The 26347-nt window shown below is 57.7% G+C and overlaps 2 protein-coding genes across 3 annotated transcripts; one reads left to right on the top strand and one right to left on the bottom strand.

Moving 5' to 3' along the window:
* Positions 1–791: 791 nt before the first annotated feature.
* On the bottom strand, positions 792–13963 carry TCN2 (transcobalamin 2). Its single transcript, XM_070399632.1, has 11 exons — positions 13904–13963; positions 12211–12405; positions 11734–11933; positions 8734–8926; positions 7681–7850; positions 6590–6751; positions 6215–6387; positions 5897–6083; positions 4583–4754; positions 3167–3282; positions 792–1367 (listed from the first exon to the last, which is right to left on the bottom strand). Exons 3-11 carry the CDS (start codon positions 11795–11797, stop codon positions 1306–1308), a joined length of 1299 nt encoding a protein of 432 aa, XP_070255733.1. The 5' UTR covers positions 11798–11933; positions 12211–12405; positions 13904–13963; the 3' UTR covers positions 792–1305.
* A 311-nt stretch (positions 13964–14274) lies between these two features.
* Positions 14275–26173, top strand: PES1 (pescadillo ribosomal biogenesis factor 1). 2 transcript variants are annotated; one of them, XM_070399481.1, is made up of 15 exons: positions 14275–14383; positions 15902–15981; positions 16723–16876; positions 18466–18575; positions 19698–19869; positions 19958–20047; positions 21912–22028; positions 22148–22222; positions 22529–22615; positions 22730–22860; positions 23221–23346; positions 23472–23656; positions 24084–24253; positions 24354–24515; positions 25318–26173. In XM_070399481.1, the coding sequence occupies exons 1-15, from the start codon at positions 14360–14362 to the stop codon at positions 25399–25401; spliced, it is 1767 nt and encodes a 588-aa protein (XP_070255582.1). In that variant the 5' UTR covers positions 14275–14359; the 3' UTR covers positions 25402–26173. The 2 variants fall into 2 exon arrangements, with proteins under 2 accessions (XP_070255582.1, XP_070255583.1); XM_070399482.1 differs by lacking the exon at positions 14275–14383 and adding an exon at positions 15685–15704.
* Positions 26174–26347: the final 174 nt, after the last annotated feature.

Below are 26347 nucleotides of genomic sequence, written 5' to 3'. Positions count from 1 at the left end.
CTCTCTGTCTCCTTCTCCCTTCCTCTCTGAAATCAATACAAACGTATTTATTTTTTACAAGGAATTTTTAAATCGCCTACTTCCCCTACCTGCCCGGACCCTACATATCTGACACTGGCGTTCTAGGAAGAGGCACCTGCTTCCTCTATGGTTTCGAGGACTCTGTGTGTGTGTGTCACCGTAAACCCCGACGGATGTGCTGCCAATCAGAGAGCCCCTCAGAGGGCAAGACCCTTCCTAACCTCAGTGGGGTGGGGTGTTCAAAGTGTCTCCCTGACCTGAACCCCACTTCCCAGAGGATATCCCAGAGCCCACAGCCTTCCGCCTGAGAGATAGGGCCCCCCCCACTCTGGCTGCTGAGGCCTGGGGTGCTGTCCTGACTGCACTGGGGAGAAGCCAGGAGTGGGAGCCCACACTCCAGGGCCCTGTCTCTGATGTGTGATCATAACACTCATTGAAGCCCCCAGTTTTCAGTGATTGAGTGAAGGAGCCAGGAGGGCACCCCCCCCCCGCCCCCCCCGTCTGTCTAGCTCCTCAGCCAGGCCTGTCACTGCGGAGTCACTTTCCCTCTTTGACACCCGTTTCTTTATCTGTAAAGCAGAGCTGACAACAAAAACATCAGCGCCCTCCGAGTTACGCAAGGAAGTGTCCAGCGAGTGTTGCCACTTCCAGCACCATTTCCCCCAGGACCCAGCACACTGACCCACCCTCTTCCCGGCCCAGGGGTACCCCCCTTTCTCTGCTCCCGGCACCGGCACGTGCTCCCTAGCATGAGGCATCAGGACGCTGGCGCATGTGCATAATCAACACTTTAATCATTTCAAAGGTAGGCTTTGAGCAGCCCTGCAGGGTCCTCGCCAGCTGCTATGCCACGGCTGGCCCTGGGGCCGCCGCCCTGACAGGGGACCTGAGAGCTGGGTTCAAGGCTCAGCCCCTGGGCTGCACCGGTCTCCTGGTAGGACCCCAAGCCCACAGCGGGTGGTACTCACACTGCCAGCGGCCAGCGGACTTCTTGTGCTAAGGGGCCTGAGGTGCTTCATGCCCTTCAGACTACGAGTGCCCTTGGTGGGACGCCCGCAGGGCCAGGCTGGCCAGACCCAGCAGACAGACATCCCAGGGAGGGAGCCTGGCTCCCTACTCCCAGGTGGGCAGTGGCTTGGGAGCCTTGCAGGGGTGGTGGCTGGCTGATCCGGGGACATTGCTCCAAGTGCACACGAGGCGGCGGCAGGGCCAGGCACGTGCCGGGATGGAGGAGGGTAGAGGTGCAGAGATTGTTCGAGGCGGCCGGGGGAGGTGAGCTGGGGGCTACCAGGTAACCAGCCTCAGCTCGATGGTCTCTCCATCTTTGGGTCTGTAGTCAGCGATACCTGCAGAGACAGGTGGAGCAGGGGTGTTAACAGGGCAGAGCCCCCCCATCTCATCTTCTGGACCTCCAGCTGAGGTCAGGGCCCGTCAGATCTGCTCAGGGCTTGGTGTCCAGAGCCAGGTGACCCTCTGAACTCAGCTGTGACCTAGGGTCCCCGAAGCCCACGGCCTCATTTTGCAGCGGGGCAGCCCCCAGAGGGTGGGGGTAGGAGCAAGCACACTGGATAACCAGTGCAAGCTAAGAGGAACCAGAGACCCTGACCACGCCCGGTGGGCACGGTCTCCATCATCCCTGAGGGGCTGCCAGGAAGAGGGACTGGAGGGAGGGCCAGGACCACCGGGGAAGACTCCCAGGAGCCAGCCTCCACTCACTGGAGACAACCCAGGCTCCAGCATGACGCCTGGGGCCAAGCCCCAGCTCTGTCACTCACTATGGGCATGACTGTGGCCAGATTATTTCACCTCCGTGAGTGCTGGTGTCCCATTTCTGACAGAGGGATAATAAAGACATCACTAATGGGGCCTCCCTCTTCCTAGGGGGGTGGGCTTCCTGCTGGATTAGAGGGCTAAGGGGTGGGCGGTGGAGGACACAACCACCCACGCCTGCCACGTGGCTGAGTCCACTGCCCGCCCCGCCCCCCCCCCCCCCCCAGGCTACATGGTCCATATCAGTGATAGAGGCCGGATCTGCAGGCGTCGTCTGCGACCCCTTCGTTTAATTTATCAATCGGTTCAGAAGCCAGGCTTCTCCTGGGGCTCCCCCAGAAAGTTCCCACCTTCCATAAAGCACTTGGCTCAGCGGTGGGACATGGTAAGTGCTGACTAGAAGTCCCAGGGAGCAGGAGCAGGGACCAATGGTCTTGACGAGTCTGTCCGCACCCCTAGGTTCATAGCAGCACAATTTACAATACTGCAGCTAAGATCTGGAGACAGCCTAAATGCCCATCAGCAGATGAGTGGATTAAAAAACTGTGGTACATCTACACAATGGAATATTACGCTGCTGTAAAAAAGAAGGAACTCTTACCATTTGCAACAGCATAGATAGAACTGGAGAGCATTATGCTAAGCGAAATAAGCCAGTCGGAGAAAGACAAACATCACATGATCTCACTCATGTGTGGGACATAATGATCCACATAAACTGATGAACAAAAGTGGATCCAGAGACAGGGTAGCACTGAGCGAACCGTCCAGCCTCGGAGGGAAGGTGGGGGAGGAGGGGTTAGAGATCAACCAAAGGACTTGTATGCATGCATATTAGCATTACCAGTGGACACGGACACTGGGGCGGTGGGGGCTTGTCCTCAGGGGTGGGAGTGGCGGGGTGGGGGTCAAATTGGGGAATAAAGGAGACATGTAATACTTGAAACAATTAAAAAGAAAAGAGTCTATCTGGTGAGTGGGCTGCGGCACAAGATGCTCATGACAGTTTGGGGCAGAAGATGCAAAATTGGAGACAGTCCACCCATCCCTCTCCATGCCCCCCTTTCTTTCTTTCTTTCTTTTTGTTAATTCTCACTCGAGGATATTTTTCCATTGATTTTTAGGGAGAGTGGAAGAGAGAGGGAAAGACAGAGAGAAATCGATGTGAGAGAAACACATCGATCGGTTGCCTCCTGCACGAGCCCCAACCAGGGCCCGGGCCGGGGAGAAGCCTGCAAGCTTGAGCATCAGTGACTATGTGAGGCTGGGGCCCAGGAAGGTTCGAGGGAAAGCTGGGGTGAGTTGTCAAAGCCTCACTTTGGGGGCAGGGCTGGTGTGAGGGGCACACCCAGAGGTGGCCGGCCACCAGACTCACCTTGCTGCAGCGGGGTGTCGGGGGCTCGGATGAGCTGCCAGAACTCACGCTCTCCGACTTCTTTCCCCATCACAGAGGTCAGGTAGGGGCCTGACAAGGAGGCCTGGGTTCCGTACCTACCAAAGGGACAGGCAACGAGGGAGAAAAGGTGACTTTGGCTCCCAGCGACCCAAGGACAGAAGTAGAGCTCAACCCACACTAGGAAACTCAGGGCCAGGGCTAGCCAAACCCTTCCTGGCCACCGTGCCATGGGTCTCACCTCCACCCCTCCTCTCCAGCCCCACTGTCACTGCCCATCAGGTGACTGCATCCCCTCTGTGCCGACCATGACCATGGCCTGCAGGAAAGGCACCTATTACATTATCAACCCCGCAGCTGGGCCCCCTCTGAGGGTTGATGTTGAAGGGGTGAGAATCCGAAGCTGCCAGGATCACATAAAATGCCAGCGAGAGAGGGTGAAGCCAGTGTGCGGAGAGAAGCTGAACATGGGGGATAGAGGCACATGGTGGTAGCACTGGGTCCCTGGTTCTGGAAGTTTCTGTGGCTCAGGGCCACTCCCTCTTCCTGTGGCTGGGTTGCTCAGTCTTCTCTCTGACTTTACATACACCATGCTCCTCGTTATCAGAGAGCACTGGAGTTCGATTTCTCTTTTTAACATATTTTTATTGATTTCAGAGAGGAAAGGAGAAGGAGAGGGAGAGAGAGATAGAAACATCAATGAGAATCATTAATCAGCTGCCTCCTGCACACCCCCCACTGAGGAATTCAGCCCACAACCCGGGCATGTGCCCTTGACCGGAATCGAACCTGGGACCCTTCAGTCCACAGGCTGACACTTACAATTCCATGGGCCATGCCCCTCCTCTCTCCAAAAGGCTGATCGATGCTTTGGGTCTTCAGGAGAGAGGGTTTTTATAATTTTAAGAAACAGAAACCCATCCAGGGTGACTTAAGCAAAGGGAAAGCAATGTTTTAGGGGGTGTCACAAAGCAGCCCCCTTTCCCAGTCATCCCCTCACTCTGTGGGGCCACAGGGTCCCTAACATTGTGTGTGGGGGGTCACATGGCTGCTCAGACCACTTCTCTCTGCACACTGTCTGTCTGTTTTTCTCTCTTCTCTCTCTGTCTCTGTCTCTCTCGCCTGAAATTTCCTGGGTCCAGATGACCCCACGGTGCCAGCGGTGGGCCTTCCCTGTTCGTTGGGAAATCCAACTGGCGCCTCTCACACTGAGGCTCATCTTTCTAGAGGAGAAGTCTGGGGCCTGGGTGACTTGATGGAAGGCACTCAACTTCCCTGGGCTAGAACCCCACTGGTAACATGAGAAGCACCCCCATCTTATTGAGGCATGACCCCGTTTCAGGGATGTGGGGTTGGGTGGGGTGAGGGCCGGGAGGTGGTGGTGGGGGGGGGTCTCACATGAATCCTCCGAGCTCCTGGGCCTTCATCAGAACATCTTCCAAGGAGGACCCAGCGGGCACCGAGATGGAGTGTCTGTATGGTGGCCAGACACTGGGGACCTTCAGCATCACATGGATGAACTCTGGGACTTGCATCGGTGAGGGGGTCACCGTAGCTGGCTCCAACGCGACTGTCCCCGAGAGAGAGGAAGTGACAGCCGGTGTGAGGGCGGGGGGCCTGGGTGTGAGTTCTCCTTTCTTCCCTTGAAGACAGCGGGACCTACCAGGACCTCCTCCTTCCTGATGGTCCCATCTCCGTCAACACCACCGCCGCCTGCCCAGCTGAAACCTGGCTGCCATCCCAGCCCCCCTGTCCCCAGCCACCCAAGATCAGGCCCCTCCATGGTGTCTCTGCCTCCAGGATCCCCCCTCCCACCAATCTGCTACACAGCACCCAGGGGGCTCTTTCTAGAATCTGCATTTGCTCAGATCGCTCCCCATCCTCTCTGAGGGTCTCCTCTCCTTTGCATTCTCCTGCCTGCCACACCAGATCATTCTCCCAGGCCCCACTCTTCACCCCAATTCCAGTCTTTACACCTCTGTGCCTTTGCTCCTGTTGCCTCTTCTCTTCTCTGCCCTCCCTTTTCTCTTCGCCACCTGCAAATCCCACTCACCAACTCAAGTCCCTCTCCCAGAGGAAGCCCTGACTCGGGCTGCTCATTGAAACTCATTATCTATGTATATAAAAGCCTAAGTGACCGGACGACAAAACAACCGAATGACCAGCCAACCGTGTGTGTGTCTATGACGCACACTGACCACCAGGGGGCAGACGCTCAATTCAGGAGCTGCCCCTGGTGGTCAGTGCGCTACCATAGCCAACCTCCTGCAGCCGGCCAACCTCCCGCAGTCCCTCCCCCTGGCCAGCCGGCCCCCGATCAGCCCTGATCACTGGCCAGGCCAAGGGACCCCACCTGTGCACGAATTCGTGCACTGGGCCTCTTGTAATGTATAAGAGCTAACCAAAATGTGTCACTCCCCATCCATCCATCCATTCACTCACTCACTCACTCACTCACTCAAACATTTATCACAGAAGGGCGGGAGACTCCTGGCCTGCCCAGAGCTCTCCATTTGGCGGCTCCCTCCCCACAATGTGAGCTGCTGGAAGCTGTGACCACATCTTAGCTGCCACTGTGTCCCACATACACTCACAAACCCCTGCTGACCCGACAAATCGGGACCAAACAACCGCCCCTCACTGGGCCGGGCAGACTTCCAGGAGCGCCCTGCAGATTGAAAACAGCCAAGCTCCCTTGAGAGGGGTGGCTACCTCTTGGTGCCAGGCAGTCTGGGGAGATGAGATCCACATAGCTCTTGTGGTTCAGGACAGGCAGCAGCTGGGAAATCATGAGAGCGTTCTGGAAAGCCCCGTCTTGCAGGCTGGCCAACAGAGCGGCCCTCGCGTTGAGGCAGGCTGTGCCCAACTCCGCCCCGGGCATAGGGGAGGTCATCAGCAGCTGGTGACAGAGTCGGGGAGGGAAGGGGGAGGCGGGTCAGCCAGCAGGGAGAAGCCAGGTCTCCCGGCGCCTGGTGAGCCCGCCTCCCACCAGCCACCAGGGGGACCACAGTCCCGGAGCCTCTGTCCCACCTGCAGCGCCAGGGGGGTGCTGTAGACATTCCCAAAGTAGCCCTCTGGGGTCTGGGCCTTCAGGACCTTCTCCTGCGCTGTCCTGATGGCCAGGGTGATCCGGTGTCTCAGATCGGAGTTGAGGTTGGAGCGCTGCAGGCAGGTGAAGGCCAAGCCCGCTACGGCCACTGTGTCTGCAGGGGACAGAGCCGAATGGAGCTGGGGTCAGGATCCCAGTCCAACTCCGACGCTGGTCACAGCCGCTGCACCACACACAAGCCCTCGCTGTTTTCCTCCTTATGGACTCGATAAGCAGGGGTCCCAGGGAAAGGTGAGCACAGGGCCCGAGGGGCTGGAGGAGCGCCAGCCTGGCCTAGCGGGGTCCGGCCCACTCACCCACAGAGAGGTGGCCCCGGTGGAGATGGTGGTCATGTTCCACGGCATAGAGGAGCTTGCCAACCACGCTGTCATGGACCCGCTTCTGGTGGACACACAGGGCCAGGATGCTCAGGCCGTACTGGTAGTAGCTGGTGTGGGGCTGGCCCTTGTGATCGTGCCCTGAGACGGGGAGAACCAAGGGGTGAGGGTGGCACCCCAGGCCTAAGGGGTTGCCTCTCTCTATCCCTCTCCCAGCAACCAGCCCCACCAGCACACAGGACGCTTGGCCTACACTTCCCAACACCCTCCTCTGGGTCGTGGGATCCTTTGTCCCTTCGACCCGGGCTCGCGGAGGCCCAGTAAGCGTCAGGCGCTGTGCTTGGAGGTCTGAGTGCGGTGACCACAGGCAGGCGCCATGCAGCTGGGGCCTCTGACAGTCACACAATCCACACTCAGGGAGCATGACCAGAACTGAGATGTGGACGGGGTCCGAGGGGCGGTGTAACAGGGGTCCCTGAGTATCTGGGGAATCAGGGCAGGACTCTCCAAGGAGGTGATGCTGGGAGGGGAGGTAGGAGAGAGCTAGGGAGGGAGGTAGCCTTCCATATACAAGGAACATATATGGAGACCCAGCTTTGGCAGCTAAGAGAAGGCCAGTGTGGCGGGAGCCCATGGAGTAGGCGAATGGGTGAGCCAGAGTGTGGGCAGGCAGAGCCTGGAGAGCAAAACATGGCAGACAGACTGGGCCTGTGGGCTTGGAACACAGCAGTGAACAAGCACCTGCAGGGTTGAAGTGGCACTAAAAGATCAGATTTATATTTAAACTGCTTGCTCTGTGTGTGCTGGGTCATGTCCGGAGGAGGAAAGTTAGCAGAAAGAGGATGAGGAGTAACTAAGAAGAAGGCTGTGTTGTTGCCCCGGAGGCAGATAGTCAGGTCAGTCTCGGTGGCATGTGGAGTGCAGGAAAGGCTTGATCAAGGAAGGCTACTGGGGCGGGCCCACGCCTCCAAGTGGACAGTGAGGTAAGGAGAATGGAGGGCAGGAGCGGGGCCTGGAGAGCAAGCCCACAGTTCTGAGGAGCCCACCCCTGGCAGGCTGCGTCCCCTCACCAATGGACCTCTTCTCATCCTCCAGGAACCGCTTCAACAGTGAGACCAGCCTGTCCCCCTTGTGGCCCCCGATAAACTCGCAGTTGGCCTTGAGCGCGAGCATGTAGAGAGCCAGCTGGCCCATGGAGGGCTTGGCCTGCAGGTCAGTGTTGTCATCGCTGGGGGCATGCCTAGGACAAAGTCAGTTAGCAACACTTCCAGGAGAAAATGCCACCCATGGGGCATTGGGGTGCCGCCCCCTGCCCCCCAACATCACAAAGTGGAAAAAAACACCAGCAGTTGGAAAATTTTCTAGAACCTTCCCCAACACAGATATAGTCAGGTAAACTGTGAGGTGGATGCCACACATATTTCGTAACGATGAAAAATTAAACTCAAGGACACACTCTGAGGGTTCTCCCATCCAAACGGCCTGTGCCTGCCCCGCCATGTTGGCCACCCTTCGCCCATGTACTCTTCCCTTCCTTTCGTCTCCCTGCCCTGCATCTACTTCTCAAGACGGAGGCCAAGAAGGAGATGCTCCACCGTACTCCTGATCCTTCATCTCTCATTCAAATTCCCACACTGGACCTCAGAACAGGCCTCCCTTAATCCCCCTAGAAAGGGAGCACAGAGTCAGATGCTGCTTCTGAGCTCAGTTTGGAAGAGTGTGGTCATGGATTAGTGATGTCTGCCCCAGGCATGGAATAGGAGCACAGACACAGATGCTGCTTCTGAGCTCAGTTTGGTCATGGATTAGTGATGTCTGCCCCAGGCAAGGAATAGGAGCACAGACACAGATGCTGCTTCTGAGCTCAGTATGGAAGAAGAGTGTGGTCATGGATTAGTGATGTCTGCCTCAGGTACAGAAGCAGCACAGGGACCCTGGATTGGCATCTCCAGTCTAGTCAAACCAATTCCATTCAAGAGACGGGAAAAGGCGCAAGGGAGGTGAAATGTATCTAAGGTCTCCCAACCAACCAGTGACAGGCGCAAACCAGCACACGGGTCTCCTGTCTCTTAGGATATGGAGCAAGACGTGGGGGGGAAAGAGAAGAGGGAGCTTGGCGATACCTCAGGAGGCTCTGCTGGTAATCGACCTTGAGGCTGTGTAGGTAGAAGGCCTCCTTGGTGCTGGCCTCCACGCTGGAGAGGCGCAGGCCCACATAGATACTGGGGTTCAGGTGCTCCAGAGAGAGCTGGTCCATCCAGGGCAAGAGGCGCTGGCCGAGACTCTGCACCAGGCTGCTGTCCACCTCGGGGATGTCTGGACGAAAGAGAACAGGCCACGTGAGGTCGCAGGGGCAGGCTGCCAGCAAGGAACTGCCTTTCCCTCACCAGGGCCTTCTCCTGGGAATACATGTCCCCACTCCACCTCCGCCAGAACACACCCTGCTCGTATGGGGGAATCTGGCCATAAAGAAAGGCAGGCATCCCCAAACAGCGGTGGGTGTGGGCCAGGAAAGGGTGGTGGTAGGTCGAGGACAGAGGAAGCTGGTTGCCAGGCAACTCCTCCGCCCATCAGGAGTGACAGAGAGACTGGAGGCCAAGCCACGTGGTGTGCCCCCCGGGCACCATGCCTGACCCCATCTGGTCCTCACACCAGCCCCTGGATGAAGGTATTGTCAGCATTGCTTTGCACGCTCACCTCTGTCCAGCCTCTTCCCTTAGGGAAGGCACCTGAGCTGAGCAGGTGGCTTTGCAGTCACCTTGGACTTCTCCCCACCTCCGGCCTCCAGGTCACTGCAGGGCTGCGCTCTGTCCTCTGTGCCCTGTCCCGGGATGTGAGCAGGCGGCCCCTCCCAAAGGGACTGCCGGCAGAGTGCCTCCTGGGCCTCCTCTCGCTCCCACGGCCCCATCTCTTCCGGTTTGGGTCCTACCGTCTTACATCTGTTTTCTCCAAATCATAGGTCTCTTTTGCTATGAGAGCAGGAAGGCAGGGGGAGTGGGATGGGGGGGTAAGTGGGAATCGCTCTCCTTGCCCTTTCTATCTTAGAGTCTTTCTGTGTATCTGTCTCCATTTCTGTCTGTCTGTCTGTCTGTGTAACTGTCTCCATTTCTGTCTGTCTGTCTGTGTATCAGTCTCCATTTCTGTCTGTCTGTGTATCTGTCTCCATTTCTTTCTCTCTCTCTGTCTCTGTCTCTCACTCTTGCTCTGAAGACCACAGTTTCTACACTACTCAGCCTGTCTCTCTCTCTGGTCACCTGTCCGTCCGTCGTCCCCGCCCCGCCCCCCCCCCCCCCCCACACACACACATTCCTTTTCTTCAAAATGGCAAGAAAATCCCTGCCCCACCCGGGGCTCTGACCTCGGGCAGGTGAGTCAGCCTGGGGGTTAGAAGAGATAAGAAGAGAAGCTGGAGCAGTAAACAGCCTCCTTAAAAGGAAGGCACCGGGCAGATGCACTCAGGGTCATAAAGTGTCCCGGCCCAGCACCCTTTCCCCCTAGAGCCTCCTGCGCCCAGGGTACCCAGCCCTGCCCAGCCCTGCCCAGCCCTGCCCGATGAGGCCTGCCTGGCATCGCCGCTCCAGGAGCCCACCGTGCACAGGTGTTAGTGCAGCATCCCTGTACGTGACCCGGGGCGCGAAGCCGGTGAAGCAGGTGTGCGGCACACAGAGAGGCAGGCTGGGAGCACTCTTAGCCCATTTTGCAGGCACGGGAATAAGGCTGAGAGTGACTGGGTGACTCAGCCACAGCAAGCAAGCCCACACACCCAGTCCCGGGCTCTCCAGGCTCCGTGGGAAGGGGACTTTAAAACTGTTCACAATGGCCCTGGCCGGTGTGGCTCAGTGGATAGAGCGTCGGCCTGCGGACCAGAGGGTCCCTGGTTTGATTCTGGTCAAGGGCACACACTTCGATTGTAGGCTCCTCCCCGATCCATGCCCTGGTCGAGGCTCGTGCAGGAGGCAACCAATGGGTGTTTTTCTCTCACATCGATGTTTCTCTCTGTCTTTCCCTCTCTCTAAAAATCAATGGAAAAATCGGGTGAGGTTTGAAAATAAAATAAATGAAATGTTCACAATCAGTGAGGTTGGGGACCGGGTTCTAGGTCTCCCCTGGGCACTGGCTAGACAGGAGCCGAGAGCCAAGGGCTAAGGGGCACTTGAGGAATCCCGGCTGGAGGCTGCTGGTGCCCCTGACCTGGCTGTGGGGTTCTGAGAACCGAGTTGGCAAAGCCAGATTCCTGGAAAGGGGCACCCTGGGCAGGTCACCTCGCCCCTCCAACCCCTGATTGCTTCACCCATCACGTGGCCGTGACCGGACCGGCCTCTCGGTTTCTCCAAGGATCACAGGAGAGCCTGCTGGTGAGAGTGTATGGCAGGCATCACGCTATGGGCAGAGTACAGAGGGAAGAGACAGGTGGGTGGCTCAGGCAGCCCCCAGCCTGTCACTCAGACTCGCAGACAGGTCCCGAGAGGCCCCTGGGGTCCGGCCCTGGAATACCATGCCAGTGTCTGACCTCGGCCCTCCCTGCCCCTCTGGGACGCGTCTCCCCAGCAGGGTCTCCATCCTCACTTCCCTCGGCCGGTTTCTTTTCCTCTTTTTGGATTTCAGTTCCCGTGTTGCCCCCAGCTCCCTGGAGATCCTGCCCCCACCTCTCTCCCTGAATCGGTGGCCTTCGATGACCTCAGCCCGCACACACACAGCGCCGATTTGCCTCTCGACTGCCTTCGTCTGTCCCTTCGCTAGAACGGAAGCTGTGGGAGGACAGGGACTGACTCTGGCTCCCTCTTCGTTCTCTCCCCCAAACCCTAACACCACACCCGTCACCGGAAGCCTCAACCAACGCGCGCTGAATGGATCAACGCACAAACGACTGAATGAAGGGAGGCGATCGTGTCCGGTGGGGAGTCAGACATGTAATTAATCTCAACACACGTGTGGAATGCTGAGGTCCGGCTCAGCCCCCGCCAAGCCCAAACTGCTGTGAGAGCCCAAAGAGGCAGGCGGGTACTCGTACCCCGTCCCACAGCGCACCTCGGTTTCCCCAGCGATAGAAGGAGGGGCTTGAACAAGACGGTCCTTTCTCTAAGGACCAGGAAGAAAGAGGCGCAGGGAGGTCTGTTACTTACTGCAGATGTCAGCCAGGGCCCCCAGGGCCCCCAGCAGGAGGAGGAGCGCCCCAAGGCGCCCCATGGCAGCAGCAGGTGGGTGAGCAGCAGACGGGGACCTGGACGGGGAACTCCTGGGCTGTCCTGACCACGGCTGGTCGGTCGCGCTCCGAGAGAGGCGGGCTCTGTCACTGATTAATCTCTCCTTGTCTGGCAGCGTGCTGCGAAGTCAGCAGAGACAAAAAGGGGGCAAGGTCTGTCGCTGAGGGGAAAGGAAGGCCAAAGGGCAGAGGAAGGAAGGGCGCAGTGACCTTCCTGAGGGTAGGGGCAAGGGGAGGGGGCGGCTGTAGAGGCAGTGTGTGGGACGTTTCGAGGCCAGCCACATGTGTCCTTCTGTCCGAAGAGCCCGCCAGCGGACCTGCCCAAGTCTACCTGACTGCACCTGCCGGGTACCCCCCAACTGTTCCAGCGGTGCACGGGCAGTGCGGGGGTGCCTACCTGCTGCCCCTCACAGAAGGAGCCCCTGGAAGTGCCTACACAGGCCTGGGACAGGGAGCAGAACGGGGAGCTGAGGTGGTCACGTGACGGAGGCTGCTGAAGTCAGCTGTTATCTGCCCGCCCAGAAGGGTGGGGCTGGCTGAATCGGGACCAGACAGGCTAGATTTTTTATCCAGCGGAAAACTTGGAAGCATCCTGGAGACCAAACAAAACAAGTTAAGGGACAGGATTTAATCATTTGAGACACAAAGCCATGGGCAGCGGGGCTGTTTATCAGGACTAGAAAAGTAACCTAAAAAAAAAAATCTCTGCAAGGAGAGGAAAGGAAGGATTTCTCATCTGCCCGGCCCCACCGCGTACAAGAGTGAACTCTGGCCGTGCTGTGTGACCTCGGCCAGGTGACTTAACCTCTCTGAGTTGGAAATACTTTCTCCTGTGTGAGGTGAAAGCGTTGGGCAACATCCTTCTAATGAAGCTCCCTTCCAGCTCAACCTGTGAAGATGTTCAGCCCTTAAAACACCGCTAATCATTTCCAAATATGCTTTTTTCCCAAGAAATATATTGAAATTATATTTATTTAAAATATAAAATATATTTTATTGATTTTTTTACAGAGAGGAAGGGAGAGGGACAGAGAGTTAGAAACATCGATCAGCTGCCTCCTGCACAGCCCCTGTTGGGGATGTGCCCACAACCGAGGTACGTGCCCTTGGCCGGAATCGAACCTGGGAACTTAAAGTCCGCAGACCGACGCTCTATCTACTGAGCCAGACCGGTCAGGGCCCAAATACGCTTTTTTATGGCAATCATTTTATGGCAAATAGCCAAGGTTCATTCTTTCAAGATAATGTGGTGTTTTGTTTTGTTTTTGTGCCTGACTTATCACAAGTCAAGCTCTTGATATAGATAAATACAGTCATATACCTCATTTCAATCAAGGATGGCCTGTATAGACAATGGAGCTGAACAAACTCTATTGCCCAGTGATGTTGAAGCCACCATAACATCATAGTGCAAATGCTACAAAAATCAGTAAGGCTGTGGTTGAGATGGCAAACAACGCTAACCCTGGGTGTGGATGTGGATGGCATTGAGGAGCTCCTAAAGGTCATTCTTGAGGGACTGCCTAGTGAGGAGTTGTTGGAAGTGGAACAGGAATGCATAGCCTTGGTTGCGGGCACATCCCCAGTAGGGGGTGTGCAGGAGGCAGCTGATCGATGTTTCTCTCTCATCGATGTTTCTAACTCTCTATCCCTCTCCCTTCCTCTGTAAAAAATCAATGAAATATATTTTTTTAAAAATAGAGTTTGGAGGCCTGAAGAAGAACCCATTAAAGAAATTTAAAATGTTATCTACTTTCCAAACCACACCACCTTGGTGTGAATATTTGTAATAAATTTTGTAATTATCCTTTGAGGAACACAATACAAAATTCACGTGTACATAGTAAAAGCTCAGATGTGTTAAATGTGTTAAAAGTACATTTAAATATAGTCCGAGCTCTAGAACTCTGGTCTTTCATCTTTTTTTTTTTTAATTAAGGATTTTATTTTTATTTTTATTTTTCATCATTTTTTTCAACCTACCGCTAAGGCTCAGAAAATATAAGTGGCCACTCTGGTTTCCCTACCCCTGTAGGATAAAAGTCTGCTTTAGCTTTATTTTACCCACATAACAGCTTTATTTTACGCACATAATTAAAGGAAAAGCCGATGGCAACCGTTACCACGACAACAGAATGCGTTCGCTCCCCTCTAAACGCGGTTCCCCTCGGCTTCCCAGCAGGCACTGCGCTGTTTACAAGCCTTCCGCCCCTCTCCATCCCAGCATGCAACGGGGCTCAGACGCCGTGGGGTCGTCATCGGGATAGTTATAGATATGCCTTAATATCGTCCCTCGTTTAAACGTTACAACGGTCTGCAATGGAGTCATAGGAGGAAAAAGCTCAAAAGATCGGTCTTAGTGATTTTTTTCCTCCTTAAATCGTGAGGAGGGAAGCCCCGTCACTGCCTAGACGCGCTCAGGCACCTCGTTGGGCAGCCTGCGCAGACCGGCAGCGTGAGGGCCTCGGGGCTTGAGGCCGGGCACGTGCGGGAGGAAGTGGCGCTGTCAGTCCGCGCGGCGCTCCGGGCCCCATCAGCGTGGAGCCATGGGAGGCCTGGAGAAGAAGAAGGTGCGTGGGGGAGATCCCGGAGCGGGGTGGCGAGGGGGCCTCGGGAGGTGAGAAACGGGGCGCGACGGGGCCTGGGGACCGCGCCCTGCCCCGGCCTTGGTCCTTCCTGGGGTCCGAGGATGGGCGAGAAGGCCGTACTTGTCCGGTGACATCCGGGGCAGAGCCCTGGAGGAGGATTGTAGAAAGAGTCGATAACCGAGCGTAGCGTCTCCCGAAAAGCAGGTTTAGCCGACAGACAGCTGCTTTCTGAGTAAAGAGTGATAAACATTGCGTAAAGTTCTCCATTGCGTCGAATTCATCTCAAAAAAACTTGTTACCCCCCCCCCCTCCTTTTTTTTTTTTCTGGAACCAAAACTATCCAGGATGGTTAAATGTGCTGTGAAAAAGGGAGCAAACGAGGGGTGTGTGTGTTGTGTGACGGTGGGCGATCCGTAAACATACCCCCCAAGAGAGGCTGCAGGGTTACCTTTGGGGCTGCACTTGGCCATGGAGGCCCCTGTCCCCCGGGAGAGATGGTGTTCAGAAAGGACGTGCTGGGCGAGCCTTGCACGGAGCTCGGTACCGTGCACTGCCCCTCTTTACCAGGGAGAGGAGAGATCTGAGTGCCAGGAAGCATCTTGGCGCTGTAGGCATCCAGATGGTTGCTCGGTTGGACCAGGCCTTTTGTTTTGATTGCCCTCCTGGCGTCTAGCTTAATGCTTGGAACGTAGTAGAGGTCCTGTTATTGTCGGTTGAATGAATGAGTGGGGAAGGGGAGAGGCTTTGTGGCTTAGAGCCTCTATTCGCAACCAGATGATATCACCCCCAAGGGAACAAACATTGGTTGGTGGGATTCGGGGGGCGGGGGGGGGGGGGTGTCTTAGATATTACAATGGTTTCTGGCCCTCTAAAGGACCACATGATGCAAACAGATCTACAGTGTATCTGTGGTATTAACATTTTATGGGGCAGCTGTGAGAGGGGGCACTTAAGGGGGGAAAGGTCTAAAAAGGCTGTTGCTGGTGGGGGTGGGTGATTATAAAGAAAAAAGTTGGGAACACTGGCTTCGTGGAGTAGGCACTGAGGTTCTGGACTTAGACCTAGGTGTGCCCCCGCCCCAGCTCTTGAAAAGCTCTGTGAGCTGGGCAAGTATTTCCACTCAGACGCCTCCTCCCCCGTGAAATGGGAGTTTAACGGCACCCACCTCCCAGTGTTGTGGGGATTCCATGAGATAATGTGTGGAAGTCGCTCATCATAACGGCCAACACTTGGAGCTACTACTAAGCACTTGGCACAGCACCTGATCCCGTGGCAGCCTCGAGATCGCCAGCACCATGCAGAGGTGTGTGTCCTTTATGCTGACCACTGCAGAGACGGTGCAGGGGAGCTCGTTCAGGCAGGCGGGGTCCCTCCCTACAGCCTTTCCTATCCCAGGGGCCTCTTGTTCAGAGATGCTTGCCTCCGGCACCAGGCATGCCCAAGATCGATGTCAGTCACTTCAGTCATTGCTAATGGAAATTTTTTTTTTTTCTCCCCAAGTATGAACGAGGCTCTGCCACTAACTACATCACCCGAAACAAGGCCCGGAAGAAGCTGCAGCTGAGCCTGCCCGACTTCAGGTGAGGTTGGAAAGGCGAGGAACGGGGCGGGGGGATGTGTGTGTCTTGGGGAGTGAGTTACACAAAAAAACGCAGCTGCATCCCTGCCTTCCCTGCGCTGCCACAAACTCCATCTGGCATTCTGATATCCCTCCTCTTTCTCACCTGGCCTCGCTTTAGTAAGCTACGCTTTGCCAGGTGTGATCTGTGGGGGAAGCCGGAGGAGACCCGGGTTACGCTGCGCTGAGTCATCAGGATGGGCCCAATGATACAACACACCGCTGCTCTCTGTCTGGGTCTGTCACCCATCTCCTTCCTTCTGGCAGAAGAGACCCCTGGCCCTACAGCGAGGGGTTCTCAGCTCCTTGTGGAGTCAGCTCCAGACTCCTGCACAGCTCGTAGGCCCTGCCACCTGGCCCCCTTCTAGTCCTTCAGGTGTGCCCAGCATTTCCCACCCTCACAGCCTTCGTCCTTCTCAGGATGCTCTTCCCACTGTGTATGGCTGCAAGGTTGGCTTCTCAGCAAGGCCTTTCCTGACTCCTCTTCCCAAAAGCGGTACCTGCCGCCTGGCCCCTCTCACCATCCTGATCGTTTCCTCCCTGGGGCTTGTGACAGTCTGCATCATGCGACTGCCCGTCTCCTCCCTAGGATGGGAGTTCTGCAAGGGCAGCCCCGTGCTACCCGTTTGGTGCTGTTTCCCAGGCCCCGCATGGCGGGTGCTCAGCACGTTTACTGATGGAAGGAATGGCCTTTGTCTTCCAGGCGGCTGTGCATCCTGAAGGGCATCTATCCCCACGAGCCCAAACACAAGAAGAAGGTGAACAAGGGCTCCACGGCAGCCCGGACTTTCTACCTGATCAAGGACATCAAGTTCCTCCTCCATGAGCCCATCGTCAACAAGTTCCGGGAATACAAGGTGAAGCACGGGCTCGGGGGTCTGTCTGGATGGGTCCGTCGCAGGTTAGGACCCGCCGGCTGTGACCTCGGCCGATTGGTCGGTCTCTGAGTAAGCCTGTGGGAGGAGTGTGTGAGGATTGACTGAGATCTCGTGTGGAAATCATTTGCACAGAACCTGGCAAGTGGTTAATGCTTTGCCTGTTGTACTGTTCCCTTGGTTCTTTGGGAAAAGAGTGAATTTACTGCCTCTGAGGCAAGGATCGCGCTATCTCAGGGCTCTCAGTATGTTTTCTGCCCAGAGATACCACTGTTACTCAGACTCTTTCTGGAATTGCTCCCAGGAGACCAAGCTTTTCATTCCACAAGTAGAAACCATTAAGTGCTGAAATACCGCAGGCAAAGTAGAAACCTGTTTATGCCAAATGCAAATAATCGAAAGTAGACAGCTGAAACTGAAGCCTTTGCCAAGCAAGCAGGGCCAGGCTGAGGCCCTCCGTGGGAGGGGTGGGGCGCCACCTGGTGGCCACAGCTAGCTGCTGGCCCACCTGTCCAGCCAAGTCCACCGAGGTGGGTGGCTGGCCCTGTTTTGCTGCTGTTTTGTTGTTGTTTAACATATTCATTTTTAATTGATTTCGGAGAGGAAGGGAGAGGGAGAGAGAGATAGAAACATCAATGATGAGAATCATTGATTGGCTGCCTCCTGCACTCCCCACACTGGGGATCGAGCCTGCAACCCGGGTATGTGCCCTGACTGGGAATCGAACCGTGACCTCCTGGTTCATAGGTCAACGCTCAATCACTGGGCCACACCAGCTGGGCTACTGCTGGGTTTTAAAACGACAGTCATGATCACCTAACGGTGCATTTCTCAGACATATCCCCATCGTTAGGTGATTTCATCATAGTGTGTACTTACACACACCTAGACGGTACAGCCTACTCCACACCTAGGCTCTATGGGATAGCCTCTCGCTCTGTGGCTACAGATCCATAACAGCACCGACACAAAACAACCCGAGGTTAAATCAAGCGAGATGTATGAGGCCGCTGCCAGCGTAACACAGCATGTGGTTATACGGCAAACTTTTTTTATTTTTATGAGTAGAAACGGTGCACTTTAAAATAACAATAAAAAGTATAGTACAGTAAATGCATAAACCAGTAACAGTCCTATTACCATTACCAAGTCATATGTCCTGTACATAGTGTGTGTACTTTCATACCACTGGCAGTGCAGTAGATGTGTTTACACCAGCATCACCACAAACACACGAGTAATGCATTGTGCTCCGACGGTACCATGGCTATGACGTCAACCAGGTGATAGGAATTTTTCAGCTCTGTTATAATCTTATGGGATCGCTGTTGTATATGTGGGCTCTGCATCGACTGGAATGTCATCACTCGGGCTCTGCTCATCAGCGGGGGTCAGTTTTGATATTCCTTAGAGTTGGCCGTTTTGCAAATCTTCGGCTGAGGGAGCAGGTGGCACAGCCACACAGCTTCAGGGGCTTTGAGAATCCTCCCGCCCCACGCACCCCTCCTCCACAGATGAGGGGTCTCCAGGAGCCCCTGCCCCAGCATCAGCTGGCTCTTCCTCCCTTCTAGGTGTTTGTCCGGAAGCTCCGGAAGGCCTATGGGAAGAGTGAGTGGAACACTGTAGAGCGTCTCAAGGACAATAAGCCCAACTACAAGCTTGACCACATCGTCAAGGAGCGGTGAGCTGGGGGCTCAGTCTTCGAACTGGGGGTACAGTGGGGAACAAGACCAATTCCCTGCCCAAGCTGCGAGCATCCTATTGGAGGAAGCAGACCAACAATCAAACTGCCCAATTGCTGTAATGATTGCAAGTCATAATGAGTGCCAGGAGGGATGCTCACTGTGTGCAGGGAACTGGGGGACACATGTTAGTTGCAGGCTCATGTGAGGAGGTATCTCTGAGGAGAGAAGTTCAAGCCAGCCAGGGGAAGCTCAGTCCAAGCAGAGGCAACAGCATGTGCAAAGGCCCTGGGGTAAGAGAGAGCCTGAGTTCTGGGGAGTGCACATCATGTACATGGTCAGACCTGGAGGGGATGGCTGGATCTTAACCGCCCCTTCTCCAGCCTTCTCACTAGTCCCACACACTGTCTAACTCAGTGGTTCTTAACCAGGTTTAAGAACGACTTGGATGGGAGGGTCTACGAGTTTTTAATGGGTAGATGCCAGGGATGCTGCTAAACACCTCACGGTGCACAGGACAGTCTCGTGACACATAACAGCCTGGCCCTGAATGCTAATGGTGGTAAGATTCAGAAACCTTGGGCTCAATGAGCGACCATCCTCTCTCGGGGGCTAATTGCCCGGGAACATTTAGCTCAGGCTCGATGGACTTGCCTTCATTGAGTCAGCCCAGCCAAGGGCTAGTGCAGGAAGAGCCGTGCTAGGAGCACAACAGCTGGTATTCTCGCCGCAGCCCCGCCACCCACGAGCTGGGTGGCCCCACCCTCCGCCGTGGCCCACTCGGGCAGCGCCACATTTTTCTACTTCCTGTCCCGGACCTCTAGATAGATTTCCTTTGACCCGAAGTTTCCACCTTGAGAAAGAGAGCCATTGGCTTGGCCTGCCCTCTTTGACCACAACATATGAAAGTGGTCCAAGTCCTCGGTTTGCAGTGGGTTCTGGGGGACCCCATCAGGATTTCTCGGATCCTCAGAGCTAAGTGGGCATGTTTGGGTTCCCTGGTTCCTCCCAAGGCCGTGGGAGGCTGGTGCTGCCAGGCCCCTTCGTGGCAAGGCCTCGCTTGGGGGTGGAGCCTCCAGGGTGGCACGTATCCAAGCCCGAGCGTCTGCCCGGCCACGCAGGTACCCCACCTTCATCGACGCCCTTCGGGACCTGGACGACGCCCTCTCCATGTGCTTCCTCTTCTCTACGTTCCCCCGGACCGGCAAGTGCCACGTGCAGACCATTCAGCTGTGCCGCAGGCTCACGGTGGAGTTCCTGCACTACGTCATCGCCGCCCGGGCCCTGCGCAAGGTGAGCGCAGGGCCACCTGGCCGGGCCCCCCCTGCTCTCCCTCGCCGTCCCCTTAGTTTTCACCAAGCTGCCCCCTCTCTCCTCCCAGGTCTTCCTGTCCATCAAAGGCATTTACTACCAGGCCGAGGTGCTCGGGCAGCCCATCGTGTGGATCACGCCCTATGCCTTCTCCCACGACGTGAGTGTGCCCGTGGGGAGGGGCTTGTGCTGGGCGGTTTCTCCCAGACATGAGGGCACGAGCAAAGAGGGGCTTTTGCTGTCCTGCGGAGTCCAGCACGTGCTGGGTTCCTAGGTATTGGCTGGGGTGTGGGGTCAGGTAGGGAAGGTGCAACGCAGCGTTGTAATAAGAACTCGAGCCAGCCTGGCCGCAGCACCCCCAGCCGGTTGGCCTTGAACATGCTCCTTCAGCGCTCTGTGCTCAGTTTATGATGTGCTTCCACTTCCTACGCATTGTTGTGAGATTTCAGAAAAGAATTTTTCAAAGTGCCCTTTGGGATGAATGAATAGTCAGTGGCTGCTGGGGTCTGAACCGTGGGTCTCTCCTCTCCCCTGTTGTGCCCCTCCTCTCCTCCTCCTTCCTGCCTTCTCCACTCTGCCTTCCCTCCTTCCTCTCTGGCCCCCCTGCTCCTTCCTCCTCTCTGATGTCCCACCCCCGTGCTGCTCAGACTGGGCTTTGTATGTCGCCCAGAGGTGAATAGGGCCCTGTGGAGGCAGCCTCCGCCCAGCTGGCCTGGGGGAAGGGAACAGCCACTGATCCCTCCTTCCTCCCTGCCCCTCCTCCCTCCCCGGGCAGCCCACTGCCGCTGCTTCCTCTCAGCAGGAGGATGGAGGACGGTACTGGGTTGTAGGTGAGGCCCTGATGTGCCCCTTCCTGTAAGCGGCCGGTGCTGGGTCCTCCAGGTAGACCCAGGCAGGTGGGGACCCCACTGCACACTGTGCTGTAGGAAATGGGGCTGCTGCTCAGATGCTTGCCAGGCCCATCAGGGGTCCTGCAGATGCTTTCGGAAGGACGGGGGTGTGAGTGTGGGCGCAGGTGGGGTACCTCTGGCCCCCGCGCCCCCACAGCCAGGTCACTGCCTGCTGGCAGGATGGAGAAACAGCTCAAGGTCACAGGCACGCCCGGCACAAAAGATGTGTGATCATCACCGCCTTTGACATTGCTTGGCACATCCTCCTGCCCGGGTCCCGGGGGCCAGCAGGGCGGGGCCAGCCTCCCTGGTTGAGGGGGACAGTGCTGTGGTGCTCAGGGGTCGAGGTACTTTGGTTTGGCTTCCAGATCCTTGCCCCGTTTTGCTTTATCCTCTCCTCCAGGGCCAGGGTGAGCCCTTCCCTGCCCCCTGCCCCCTGCTCGCTGGGTGGGCAGCTCATGAGGGTGGCTCTGTGCCTTTGTTGGAAGCAGGCAGCTTCCTGCCACCATTTCTCCAGGGCTCCCCGGGCTGTGAGGCCGCTGCCCCGATCTGTCCTGCATCTTCCGGTCTTGCCTTTGTTTCTGGCTGGGTCCGAGGCCGGTCGCTCATTTCTGAGTGTCTGTCCCAAGGCTCCTGCCAGGGCTTGGAGTTGCTGAGTGCTGTCCACCCGCTGCCCCCACCTGAGCCTGCGATGGTGCCAGGCTCTGGGAATATTGTCCCCCGGGCACTCATGGGCGAGGCCCCGAGAAGACATTGAACTGAGGCTGTGGGGTGGGCAATGAGGAAGGCGTGAGCCCTGACCAGCCTCTGCAAGGACCCAAGTCCAAGCGAGGGGTCGGGGGTTGCCTGTCAGTCCTGGGAATAGCGTGACGAAGACTTCCCTTTGCTTCCTCCTAGCTCCCCCTCCATGGCTTGGGGTTCTGGCACTGGCCTCCAGGACACCCCTAACCCTTGGGACCCCTGTCCAGTGCCTCACTGGTTCCCAGAATGCCCCTGGGTGGGGACACGTCCCACAGTCTCTTTCTGGGGGGCAGAGTCCCACGGCAGGGCTGCCCTGGAGGGTTCCTCAGCTCGCATGGGTTGTCAGTGTCATCTTTGCGTCCATCTTGCTGACGTGCCTCCTGTGACCCCCAGCACCCGACAGACGTGGACTACAGGGTCATGGCCACCTTCACCGAGTTCTACACCACCCTGCTGGGCTTCGTCAACTTCCGCCTCTACCAGTCCCTCAACCTGCACTACCCCCCCAAGGTAGGGCCCGCCAGCCCAGCCCCCGCCTCACTGCGCAGGGGCCACAGCCTGGCAGTCCCCACGTGGAGGCAGGGCTGGACCGTGGCAGGCGTTTCCCCTGACCTTCCCCTGCCTCCCAGCTCGAGGGTCAGGCCCACCCAGAGGTGAAGACCCGTGAGGACAGCTATGCACTGGACTCTGAGAGCTCCATGGAGGTGAGCACGGGCCCTGCATCCCCAGGGGGGTGGGCCCTGCATCCCCAGGGGGGTGGGCCCTGCATCCCCAGGGGGGTGGGCCCTGCATCCCCCAGGAGGGTGGGCCCTGCATCCCCCAGGAGGGTGGGCCCTGGCCCTGGAGTGGTTGTGGCTACATGTGTGGTCTCGGGACTTCCCTCAGAGCCAAACCCACTGATGTCCAGGAACTATCACTGCCTCCCCTTCCCCACCCAGGCCACACCCTCAGATAAGCCCCCCCCTAGCCTCCCCAAGCAGCCACCCTGCAGTCCTGCTTCTTTTCTGTAGAAACTGGCCGCCCTCAGCGCCAGTCTGGCCCGGGTGGTGGTGCCTGCAGAGGAGGATGCTGAGTTGGACGAGTTTCCTGCCGACGGGGTGAGGACCGTGCTGCCTCCCAGGAGGAGGGGGCGGGACGGGGGCCTGAGGGGTCTAGAGGAAGCTGCACGGGGTGTGGGCAGGCCTGACGGTGGCGGTGCCCTTGCTCTGCAGGAGACGGCGGCACACGAGGAGGAGCGAAGGAAGGAGCTGCAGGCGCAGGAGCAGCAGAAGAAGCTGTTCGAGGGCCTCAAGTTCTTCCTGAACCGGGAGGTGCCCCGTGAGGCCCTGGCTTTCATCATCAGGTGGGAAGGCCCACAGCACTGGCCCTGCCACTCTCCGGGCTGGGTCCTCCTGCCCAGGGCAGCCTGGGTGCCCCCCGGTAACTTCGGGGTGGTGTCAGGATCCACTGAAGGCTGTGTGGGGATTCAACAAACACGGTGCTGGGAAGTGCGCAGCGTACCCCGGGCGCACAGGAAGTGCCCATGGGCGGGCAGCGGCCATCACTTTCTCACCAGCTGAGGGCAGGTCTCTGCTGGCCAGCATGGGGGGTCCTGGGGTGGGGAGGGGACAGTTGTGTCCTAGGAGGGTAATCTTGGGGGCCAGCGGGTCCCAGGGCAGCACCTCATGCCTGAGTACTTTCATGGGCTTCCTTGTACCTGTAGGAGTTTTGGGGGGGACGTGTCCTGGGACAAGTCTCTGTGCATCGGGGCCACCTATGACGTCACAGACTCCTGCATTACCCACCAGATTGTCGACCGGCCCGGGCAGCAGACCCCCGTCATCGGCAGGTAGGCCCCCAGGGCCCTCGCCTCCCTCGCCTTTTGGGGTCCTGAGTGCAGAGGTCTGTCTCCGGGCGTCTGCGGGTGGAGTGGGGCCGCGGTGGCCCCTGACCCGTCTCCGCTGCCGCTGCCAGGTGCTACGTGCAGCCCCAGTGGGTGTTTGACTCCGTGAACGCCCGGCTCCTGCTCCCCGTGGCCGACTACTTCCCCGGGGTGCCGCTGCCCCCACACCTCTCCCCCTTTGTGTCCGAGAAGGAAGGAGACTACGTGCCCCCTGAGAAGATGAAGCTGCTGGCCCTGCAGCGGGGCGAGCACCCAGGTGAGGGGGCCGGGCTGGGCCGGGCGGGCGGGCCCCTGGGCCTCCGCTGGCTGTTTCCCTTCTTGGCTACAAGGCGGCAAGCTCCAGAGGACAGGGCAGCAGGGCACAAACCCCGCTTGGAGTGAGGTTTAGGGGGCGGGGACGTCTGTTCTACAGCCTGGTGGTGGTGTCAGAGTAACTGGGCACAGAATGTGGTCTGGGAGTTGTCACTGTTCACACAGGAGGCGGCAGAGCTCGGGTGGGGGGCCTGGGGTTTCCTCTGAAGGCAGCTGGGCTGCGAGGGGAGGTGCCAGAGGGGGCGTGGTGGGGACGGCCCTGCGCTGCCATGGAAGGTCCCCGGGGCTGAAGGGGGGGCGAGGGGGGGCGCTGGTGCAGCCAGGTAAAGAGCAGGCTCCCAGGGCGTTCAGCAGCCATCGGCTGTTTATAGGAAATTTGAATGAATCTGAAGAGGAGGAGGAGGAGGAGGAGGAGGAGGATGGTGATGGTGAAGAAGAAGGAGAGAATGAAGAGGAAGAGGAGGAAGATGTGGAGGCTGGCTCAGAAAAGGAGGAAGAGGCCCAGCTGACAGCTCTGGAGGAGCAGAGGATGGAGGGGAAGGTACTGGGGGGAGGGGAGCAGCTGTGCCCAGAGGGCAGGAGCCCGGGGCTGCGGGGGTGGGTGGGGACCTGCACCCACAAGCTCCCACCTGTGTTCTCAGAAGCCCAGGGTGATGGCGGGCACCGTGAAGCTGGAGGACAAGCAGCGGCTGGCCCAGGAGGAGGAGAGTGAGGCCAAGCGCCTGGCCATCATGATGATGAAGAAGCGGGAGAAATACCTCTACAACAAGATCATGTTTGGCAAGAGGCGCAAAATCCGGGAGGTGAGTCCCTGCCACCTGCAGGCTGTGGCCCCGCAGGTGAACTCTGAGGCCAGCCGGCTCGCTGGGCAGTCTGTGGGCCTCTCCTGCGAGGTTCCGCCTGGCCCGGCCCACCTTCTGAGGCCCTCCCCCAGCCTGTGTGGGCATGGCTTCAGCCTCCCGCCTGCCCCTGGCTGTTGGGGAGTCTGCTGGGGTCTGGGGACAGATCTGTCCCGGGACTCAGCCTGCTTTTATGAAGGACCATTGAACAGAAGTGCCTGAAGCCAGGGTGGCTGCGGGTAAACAAAAATCACAGTTCTGTGCTTGGGAATGGCTCGCCGTCCTGCCCTCGGGGTGACCTCTAGTAGCAGCCCCCGGGTCCTTTGTGCATGAAATAACACAGATATTACTTGGGAGGCATCGAGCTACGTACAGCGTGGGGCAAAAGTGGGCTTATAGCTGGGAGTACAGGAAACTCAGAGCTCATTCTTGTGGTGTTACTGTTTTCCCTACAAACTGCGGTAACCCTCCTTTGGCCCGTACCCTGCGTGCATTGGCTGGCAGTGATGACTTAACCAGAGCATGAACTTCATACAGCACGCCAGCTGTGCCCTGCTGCTGGGATTAGATTCTTCCGTTTGTGGGCATTCTTAGAAAACCCTGGACTGTCCCTGCCCCCCTCCCCGAGTCTCTGTAGGGTTCACCTTAGGAATGTGATTGCCGGGTTGGAAGGCCTCCCTGTTCTGTAAAGACATCCCAGGTGGCCCCGCGACTCCTCTGCTCGCTTCCCCCCATCACAGCTGGATCTGCCCCTTTGTCCTCACAGGCCAACAAGCTGGCAGAGAAGCGGAAAGCCCACGACGAGGCCGTGAGGGCCGAGAAGAAGGCCAAGAAGGCAAGGCCGGTGTGAGTGGCGGCGGCCTGTTGGTGGGCCGTGCCAGCGCGGGCCAGCTGGGCTGGCACAGGCAGGCGAGGACCCCGCCGGGCGGAGTCCCGGAGTCTCTGCTGTTTCCATCCCCTCCTCCCCCTGCCGGCCTGGCCGCCTCTCACGCTTCCGGCTGGGCCTTGGGCAGCCCCGGCTCCACTGGATGGAATTCTGACAGAGAAGAGGCGCCTGCGCCCCACTATCTCCTAGGAATCAGCAACACAGGGAGCAGGGCCCCACCAGCCCTTCACCAGGGGCTCCCATTCACCCTGGCTTTCTGCAGCCCTCCCCCTGCACCCCCCCTCCACACACACACACACACACGTGATTCTCCGGGTGCTGTGATGGAGGATGGGAAAGCATTTGTTATTAAACGGCTGGAGTCTTGCAGCCAATTGAACTCTGTGTTCATGAGCCTTCCTGAGGTTGGAGAAGAGCCACCTAGTGAGTGCCCTGTGCTCCAGGCTGCACACCCGGATGTTCACAGAGAAGGGCCTGGCCGCTGCTCCGAGCTCCCTGGATCCCAAGGGCCCCTTTGGGTCCGAGGATGCCGGAAGGTGGGTGCTCGGGTTCTGGGTTCGGACTCTGAAGGCAGTCTGCCCTCAGTTCCCAGTCCAGCCCCTTTCAGTCTGACCCTGCTTCCGCATGTGAATCAGGAGTAGAAATTCTGGGGCCTGCTTCCCGGGGGCGTGCGGAAGGATTCCATGACAGGCAGGCTCCGTGGTGTTGGATGGCTAATAAAATGCTCGGTAAACCAGCTGTGGTTGTCTTTACTTCCTGCTTGAGTCAGTCCAGCAGGTAGGCGTCCGCGCCCGAGGACCTGTGGGGCCTGGGCTCTTGGGCAGACGGCCGAGTAACCCCATGTGGATGTAACAGCGGCCCGACTTGTTACCCTCGCTGGGCCATCCCTACAGCTTCCCACCCGACCTTG

The sequence above is a fragment of the Myotis yumanensis genome, unplaced genomic scaffold (genome assembly GCF_028538775.1).
Source record: "Myotis yumanensis isolate MYYU_CA2020_CCGP unplaced genomic scaffold, mMyoYum1.0.hap1 SCAF_19, whole genome shotgun sequence".
NCBI lineage: Eukaryota > Metazoa > Chordata > Mammalia > Chiroptera > Vespertilionidae > Myotis > Myotis yumanensis.
The sequence above is the reverse complement of the archived record's forward strand: the minus strand, read 5'-3'. Positions and strand labels throughout refer to the sequence as shown.